Source organism: Alnus glutinosa, chromosome 2 (genome assembly GCF_958979055.1).
Source record: "Alnus glutinosa chromosome 2, dhAlnGlut1.1, whole genome shotgun sequence".
NCBI classification, from domain to species: domain Eukaryota; kingdom Viridiplantae; phylum Streptophyta; class Magnoliopsida; order Fagales; family Betulaceae; genus Alnus; species Alnus glutinosa.
In genome coordinates this window covers 36,457,073-36,466,203 of record NC_084887.1, presented here as the reverse complement: position 1 = coordinate 36,466,203, position 9,131 = coordinate 36,457,073, and the positions used below count along the sequence as shown (strand labels likewise).

General features: G+C 36.8%; 1 protein-coding gene across 1 annotated transcript; it reads right to left on the bottom strand.

Moving 5' to 3' along the window:
* Nucleotides 1-2,593: 2,593 nt before the first annotated feature.
* LOC133859902 (cysteine-rich receptor-like protein kinase 42) lies at nt 2,594-6,570 on the bottom strand. Its single transcript, XM_062295480.1, has 6 exons — nt 5,615-6,570; nt 4,991-5,101; nt 4,560-4,910; nt 4,144-4,378; nt 3,649-3,793; nt 2,594-3,549 (listed from the first exon to the last, which is right to left on the bottom strand). The coding sequence occupies exons 1-6, from the start codon at nt 6,411-6,413 to the stop codon at nt 3,187-3,189; spliced, it is 2,004 nt and encodes a 667-aa protein (XP_062151464.1). The 5' UTR covers nt 6,414-6,570; the 3' UTR covers nt 2,594-3,186.
* Nucleotides 6,571-9,131: the final 2,561 nt, after the last annotated feature.

Genomic DNA, 9,131 nt, shown 5'->3' with positions numbered 1-9,131 from the left:
TTTTTGCTTGATATTTTGGGGACCAGAGTACCTCTCATTACTCATTAGGTTGTTCAAATTTTTGGAAACTTTTGAGTAGTTTAAGAGAAGGGTTGCAGAATTTATTTATGTCAAATAATTTAAGATGACTCAGATAGGTAGATTCTGCAATCACCTCTATTAGGGTGTTTGCATTTTTATGAAATTCGAACAACCTAATAACAGAGAATCTCAATTCTATTATGGGTCAAGATTTTGCTTACACTAGTCTACTTCATGGTAAGTAAATGAGATAATATTATAGCAACATATGTGCCATGATGTTTCTACTACAATTTAAGCGAGCTCGAGACACCAAAAATAGGTGTTTAAAACCAATCAAATAGTGAGGTCCATGACATCTTGCGGGTGTTGTTGAGGGGGCTGAACACTTTCTTTGGTTATAGGGTAGTTTGGCTACTCCTTTGGTCTCAATTACTGCTAATAGCTGGTTTGGGAAGATCGAACCACATCCTTTTATTAAGGAACGGGTTTGGCCAACTCCATTTGCTGCCGATTTGGCCACCTCTTGGCCACCATGGACCAAGGTAATTCCACCCTTAGTAACGACCCTTTTAGACTTTGGGTGGGGAGTGATTTTCACATAACTCTTACACAACTCTTTTCACATTGCGTGAATTCTAAGCATATGAGTCTTACATGTAGGATTCACACAATGTGAGAAGAGGTTGTGTAAGAGTTGTGTGGGAGTTGTAAGGGACTCATTATTCTTACGCTTTAGACAAAAAGAATGATTTGGCTACCTTTGTACTTAAATATTTATTTTTTGCTTTTTAATGTGCTGTCAATTTCTTCAAAATAAACGGTCCAACTAAGAAATATTGATCATTATCCCATTTTAGTTTTACTTAGTCCAAACCAACACCACGTCTCTACTCAGGCGTGAGACGTTTGGGCTATACCTATGACCCTTTTTCAACACGTATCCCATCCATGCTCAATGCCCTTTCTCTAGTGTACGTATGCTTTAGCAGCTTAATTTTAAGCTTTGTTTGCTGGCTGTTAATTAAGACGGATCGAAGAAAAAGCTATTAAAGAAAAAAACACGGTTCGACTGTTATGTCTTCCGCTTGTCTGTGTTCTACGAAAAGTGAATTACTGCGACATTTTTTTTTTTTTTTTTCCTGGACACTGAAACTGAGATGTTCATGTTCGACCTGTAGCTTTTTCGGCAAAGTAGACATGGAAAAGGCATCATTGGAATATCCAGAGGAGGACCAGGGAATTTTATGATATGCTTGATAGGGGTGAAATCAGCGTTGTTGTGGAAGATGAGTAGCTCCGACTCATTTATTATACTCATTTTACATCGTATTTTGAGTGGCGTTTTTTATTTTTTTTATTTTTTTTTATTTTTTAATTTTATTTAAATCTGACTACATCAGAACCCACTCAAAATACGTCATGGGTGGTGTGATTTGGGTGTGATAAATATAATGGAGCTAAAGAATAGCATTATTTTTGTCATTTTAACTTGTGCCCGTGTATCTTCTGGTTTAATCCCCTTTTCTTTTCTTTTTTCTTTTTACATTTAGGAGTTCAGTTTTTTGAGCTTTGTAATCAGTTCTGTGCTAAGTAATGTGAAGGATCACTTGTTTTTTGGATAAATTAAGGGCCTTATGAGATGTGAAGGATGTATGAAATGGGTGAATTTCTCTCTGGTTCAAAGTGTGGTTATTGTCTAAAGACATTGCCCCACTAATTATGCAGGAACAGTTGCTTCAGTCTGGGTAAAGTTAGCTTTGTCCTAATTTTTTTTTTTTCTGCATAGAATGCTAAGAAGGTTTGCTCGACTCAATGTTGATAAAGATCTTCTTAATTTTAAGTGAACTATTTTATGGCCCAGATTTTACTACGTGGCAATATGAAATTTAATATGAACTATTAAATAGTTGTACTCCATTTAAAGTGAAATAGGGAAAAAAATTTGATGGTTCAAATGTACTTAGTGTTACATTATCTAAAAAATTTAAATGTCGTGATAACATAAGCGAAATATGTATCTGTCATTAAATTTAAACCATAAAAAATGATTCAAATTTTCATACAACTTGAAAAGCAGACAATCGTGTTGAATGCGTTGTGGTGTAACAGTTGGGTATATCTCATTGATGTGAGGTTGGAGTGACGGAGTCGTTAGCTTTCTTTGATTTTCCATGTCTTTTCAGAGTTCGGAAGTTAGGGCCTGAATTAATTAGTTTTAGCCGCGAACAGTGACTCATGGTCCCAACAACATGATTGACAGGGACAATGTGGTCAATGGGCCCAATTAGGGCAGAAATTTAAGCCGATTATCAGGTCGGTAATCTATGCATACCATCTCATGTTCACTTGTATGACCATGTGGCAGTTTATTGTTATCCAAAGCTATTGGCATGTCCCTCAGCTATCGCATTAATCATTTATTTGAAACTACCAACTGTATTCTGCACAATTCAATTATGAAAGGGCCTCAACATGAGCATCAAATATACTCTAGATTTTGAAAATTGAGTGATAATGATGAGTACCCATTTCATCCAATGGTAAGAATGACCAAAAAGAAGAACAAAGGAAACATGAACCATTCGGGTGTATATATAAAAACAAGCAGACAGGGAGATACTAATGGGTCGGGTGAATATTAATGGTTCGGGATCATGTGCAATTAGTTGTCTGTACTGCATGCAATACGACCAGCTAATTGCAGCTCGCTTCCCCCCGTCCGATACTAATATATTCATTGAGCAAGCAAGTACAAGGTACTACCCTGCTTGATCAACTTTTATGGTTTATGGAAGCATTCAAGTGTTTTTGAAAGGAAAGCCAGCGAACAAAAATATGTTACCAAACCTCCAGCACCTCCCCCCTGTATACAAAAGTATTAAAAGAAAAAATTCCTAATCTCTTGGTGTAAATCTGCTCATGAGTTCTGACTAGCAAAAACCTTTACTTTCATTAGCATCTCCTTAGCTTTGAATTTGTTCATAGAGTCCCTTGAGCTTCCAAGCCTTGTTGCTTGGAGGGCTGCTCTGCTGTAGAGAATCATGCAAGACTTCCTCCAAACCCACAGATGTGAATTGGAGGATTTAACATTGTTATCCTTGCATTGATCAGTCTGGGAATTCATTAGAAATTTAGTCTGAATCAGCTTCTAAAAGAATTCTTTTAGATTCTTGATAGCACATCTGAACTGTCCATGCTAGAGGACTCTGTGGAGCTGTAGGATGCTTCCGTCTTTCTTGCGGCGTTCATCGACCCTAAGCTGTTCATGCTATATGACTTGATGGAGCTGGATGGCTCTAGCACATTGGCACTCAGAAAAGGAGGTTGCTTTGGTATAGGAATCTCACAATCTTTATCAGTTAGCAACTGAATTATTTCATCCATGGATGGTCTCAAAGCAGCTGAAGCTTGTGTGCACAGAAGCCCAATTTGAAGCACATCCGATACCTCTTTTTCAGGGAATTTGTCTCTCAGGCAAGGGTCAGCAGCTTCAGCCAGTCTACTTGTTCTATAGAGTTGCCATACCTGAGGTGAAAATGAAATTATACCTCCATAACCAAAGAGCTTAAATGCTAGAATTCTCAGATAGCTCTATGTGAAGAATATAAATGAGCCTGGTCTTACTGTTTGTAGAAGAGAACCAGAGTCCTCCACGAAGGCATTGTTCCTCCTACCGCATACAATCTCAAGAACCAGCACTCCAAAACTAAAAACATCTGCTTTTTCTGTAAGATGTCCTCGAACAAGATACTCAGGAGCCATGTATCCTCTGTTCCACCAAAAGATATGCAATATATATTAATGAAGAGTATATTAGAATTGGGGAGTGCATGGCTCCATAACGGACATAAAGGAACACCATAACATGTTATCAGAGCAAAAATTCTAAATTTGAACTTTGTCTTCAAAATTTATCTCACATTTTAATTGAATATTTCACGTTTGGGCCTTAAGTTTGAGCTTAAACAATTTTTCATCGGCTTAAGCTTTTGGGATAACTAATGATTTAACACATCAAATGCCAAAAAGGCATAAAGGAATAACGTAACATATTATGTAAATACAATAGATCTGCAGTTATACATTACTAAATCATACTAAATAGAACCATTTACTTACAGGGTTCCAGCAATTCCAGTACTAAGATGAGTTTTATCAGCAGCAAAACATCGAGCAAGGCCGAAGTCAGCAATCTTGGGAGTTAGATTCTCATCCAGAAGAACATTGCTGCTTTTTATGTCCCTGTGAATTATTCTCACTTTATCACCTCGATGAAGATATGCAAGCCCCTCAGCTGTTCCAACAATGATATCAAACCGCTGCTTCCAATTTAGAGTCTGAACTTTGTTCTTCTCTGCAAAGGAGGTAGAGATCATCACAAGTTTCAATTGCAGTAATACTTTTTTTTTTCTCCCTTCCATTTCTCAGCTTGTATGTTTTCAATTGCAAAGATATATGTTACACATTCAGGAATCACTTAAATGTAGACCATAATCATGCTAGAATTCAGCAGAGTAACAAGACGGAAGAATTACCAAAAATGAATTGGTCAAGGCTCCTGTTTGGTACATACTCATAAACCAGGAGGCTCTCAGGGCCTTCAATGCTGCAACCCAAAAGCCGCACAAGATTTTTGTGTTGAATTCCAGCGATTAAATTCACTTCATTGAAAAAATCATCTACCCATTGGTTGGTATTGAAAATCAATCTCTTAACAGCAACAGTTTTTCCATTTGGAAGAGTCCCCTTGTACACAGAACCAGCTCCTCCTTGGCCTATTTTTGTTGATGGATTAAAGTAGTCTGTTGACTTCTCAAGAGTTTCATATTTGAAATTCAAACTAAGCCTGTCAATACTAGTTGAAATTTGGCCCAGATTATTGCGCTCTGAAGTGCAAGGAAGATTAGAGTGTTAGAACATTAACACTGTAATTCTTGTATAAATCATGACTGTCTCAGAAGTGTACCTTTGATCATGAATAATCTTGCATAGCCTGCAAATGCCGCAAACAGAAAAAGCATTACGAAGGCGACTGCCGACAAAACAATGGCTACTGTGACTCCTGTTCGAGAAGACCCTGAACAACAACAAACACACAAAGGAAGCAATCAATTAGCCGATAAAGAATTATTCATAAATCGAGGGGGTTCACCCAAAAAAAAAAAAAAATACACAGAAAGCCCCCATTGGACAAAAGATGAGTTTCACTCCAAAACGCAACTACCATGATGGAACAAAAGAGTAGCCAATAAAGTACGAATAATAAAATAAACAAATAAATTAAAATCCTCCTATTTTCCCTTTGGGTGCTGAGAAATTGATGGAAAAGAATGGAAAACAAAAAATATTTGAATCTTTACCCTTTTCCCTTGTTACCATTTAAGATCCAAGAATTAAGAATCTCTACTCAAGCTGTTCACGCCAGCAGGCTAGTTAAATTGCATTACTATACGGAAACCAAAACAACTGAAATAATCAGATTCAAAAATATTATCTTCTCATTTTTTTCCCTTGAATTCCCATCAAACAAACAGAAAGTTTTAAGGGGAAAAAAATGCTACAAACTAACAAACAAAATATATAAACTTACCATGGCTAGCATTCTCTGCCTCTCCCTTGTCATTGTAAAACTTCTCAGTGGAATACCTCAAATAACACCCGGCATACAAACCTCTCCCATCCCTTCTCGGCGCGCATCCTTTCACCGCCTTCCCGGCCTTCTCCAGGCACTCTCTGCATCCATCACTCCCAACAGTCTTCCAACACTGCGCCAAGGCGTACACTGATCCCTTCACTTCCGCCAACCCAAAACCTCCGTTTGTCACAGCAGTCCTCGTCACGTTCTCGATCACAAACCCAACAGAATTCACAAACTCAACCCTCGCAACTTCATCCACGACCAAACCACTTTCGGAGCTACAGTTGACGGTGTCGATCAAAGGGTTAACCGATTCTCGGTAGAAGCTGTAGTTATCGTATCGCAGGAAGCAACCGTCGAGGTAAATGCAAGCAGAGGTCGACGGGAGGCAGCGAGGAAGCTTGGTGCGGCTTGCGGCGTAGCAAAGTTGGCAGTCAGTGTCGGAAAGGTCTTGGAAGCACTGAGCGAGGCCGTACATGGGCGGCGTGGAGTTGACAAAGTGGGTGCCCCAGTGGTTGTCGGTGACGAGCTGTGATAGGCTCTCCATTTCTTTGACAAATGTGGGTATGAAGTTGGCGGATGGCGGGGTCTTGAAGGTTCCGCAGTAGAGGCCTGACTGAGATGCCCGGGGATCGGAGACGGAGAGAGAGAAGAGCGAGAAGAAGATGATGATGAAGAAGAAGAAAGAGACCCATGTTGGATTTTCGTAATTTGGAATTGGAGGACGCGTGGAATTCATGGTGTGAATCATGAAGATGAAGCCCTGACAATCTGCAGAACAGCAAGCAATCAGCTAAGCTAAGAACGGAGATCAGAAACAAACGAAAAAGTAGAGCTTGGGTGATGGGTTGGCTGCTTCTTCTTCACTTCTTCTTCTTGTTGTTTTCCACTTTTTATTGTTTTCCTGTTTTTGCGGTGTCACTGTGTGTGTGCGCGCTTGCTTGCCGGTTTATACTTCGGAGAGAAAAGACGCTTAAAATTAATAAAATAAACGAGACAGACATTATAATTATAATTATAATTTGAATGTGAATGTGAATTTGTATCTTTCCCTAAATTATTAAAACATGCATCATTAACTTATTACATAATTAATGTTCATTAAAAAAGTAAAAAATAAAGGATCACAATAATTTGTATAATTAATTAAGCAACCTTTAAGAGGCTGGTGTGGTTTTTCCTTTCAATGTCTATGAACTGACGGATGATAAGGAAAATTAAATTGATATCAAATTTAAGAAAATGTGATTTTTGCAAGTAATTTGTTAATTCCATTAAAAAAATACGTAAAATTCATGACTTTTTAAAATAAATATCAGTTTAATATATTGAATTAAAAATATTTATTCCAATCAAGAAAACTTTGTGCATCTAAAATTAAAAGGAAAAATGTTTTACATACATGCAATTAACTTCCTAAAGTATAAAAAAAAAATTAATAGATATCGATCTGCACCTAACTTTTGCTCAAATGTTTAACAAAAATTATCCGAGCATTACATTATGCTAATCATATGGTAACACCTGTTACGGTTCGTGCTGAGCGGATCGATGTTGGTAAGAGAGCGGCACATTTTTCAACTGCCAAGTCACCGTCCATTTAATTTTGCAACGCACCGTCTAAGTGGGACCCCTTCTTTGACTTCCAAGTGTTTATATATATATATATATATATATATACCAGTCTGTCGTATGCGTGCCACGTGTGGTTCTTTATTGTTTTGATTCAAGAGTGCTTAAATCGCAGCAGCCAGCAACCACATTTGACAAAACTATTCGAAGACCCTTTTTTTTCTTGACCATTTTCTCCGATCTATCGTTGTAATGGAACACTTTCCATCTCTTTCTGAAAAATAAAGATTTATATTTCAAATGTGTACGGACAAATAAACTAAAGTCAGGATCGATCGGTTGCATCCACTACCAATGTAGATAATATTAGAAAAAAAAACATGATTTGATGAAATTGTTTCACGTGCTTTATTTCTTGAGCTTCCGGTTTTATCTTCTCCCGGAGGTAAAGAGTGCTACTAAAGTGATGTTTAAGATGTCTACAATCTATCGGTCTTACATTCTTTAAAAAACTAAAGAGAGAGAGAAAGCTTGTGAGTCTTACACCTATTCGGCCAGTGCAAACAGGTGTTTGACAGTTCGAAAAGGCAGTACTCGAACGAGCGTAAAGCCGGTCTATTCTTTCATATTAACTGTCTGTATTAACAATTAATTACACCCGATTCAAATCTATTTTCAGCAATAATATAAATGTGTTTCATTATGTGTTACGGTATTTTCACTTTCAATTCACTTTTTAGACCGTCTATAATTTTAAATTAAGGAGAATTGTAAGGATATCTACGTGGATGGATTAAATTTATTAATTTAAACAACTCATATGATGTTACAAAAATCTCCTTTTTGGGTTTAAGAATAGACTTACCAAGAGTCTTACCTACTCTTTCCGTTTTTTTTTTTTTTAAAAAAAAAAAAAAAAAGAGGAGAAAAATATTCTTTTTATGGAAAACCAACCAATTACAAGACGCCGGCCACCTTTCAACTCCACTACCGTCATTATTTCTATCACTTTTCCTTCTTTTTTTCGATTTTTTTTTTTAGTTCTGACCTTTCAATTCTGATAAGAAAGTGGAAATTTGTCCACTTTGTTCAAAGTACAGTGGCGAACACCTATGATGAAATCTTTATAATGAAGCTTCTTATTTATTTATTTATTTATTTATTATTATATATATACTTTTGGAGGAGCCAAATTAAGTCATGGAAATTGGTCACCGATCAATTTCCATCATAACACAACCTGCTTTTACAGAGCACAAGTCAAAGGAAATCATTTTTTTTTTTGTCACCATTAGGAACCGTATAAAGGAATTTTTGCACCCAATTATGGTTGGACTCAAAGTCATAAACCAATTCACGCTGCAAAATACAGCGAAGAAAAGAAGACTACAAAAAAATTATAGGTGGGATTTATGAAAATTCAAATACATCGGCTATTCGGCTACCAAGAAGTCAAAGTTGTTGAATATGGAAGACCAAGACATTTCCAAAGTATTAATTAGTTGGTTTGTATTAAAAATAGCGGGTTTTAATCTCGATCGTCCATATTTAATAATACGCGAGATGTTCTATTAAGATATACACATTAATTGCAAAAGGCACGCCCCTGGCCACCATATTGTAAGTATTAATTGTGATGCATCAAAAAAATTAGTCCCACATTGAATAGATAGATTGTTCATATGTTAGATGGCCGGCCGAGTAGATTATAAAAGTGTTAATGGGTGCTAAGTTCATGCAATATTGATTCATTACTAGTTGGGACTGAATTTTATAAATGATTATAGAAAACTTCAATTATAACTTGACTAATTATTTTGGAGTGATAGCGTACGCAGATATAACATATTTGGAATGTTTAGAGATTATAAAGGTATTCATGGGTGTAAAGTTTCAT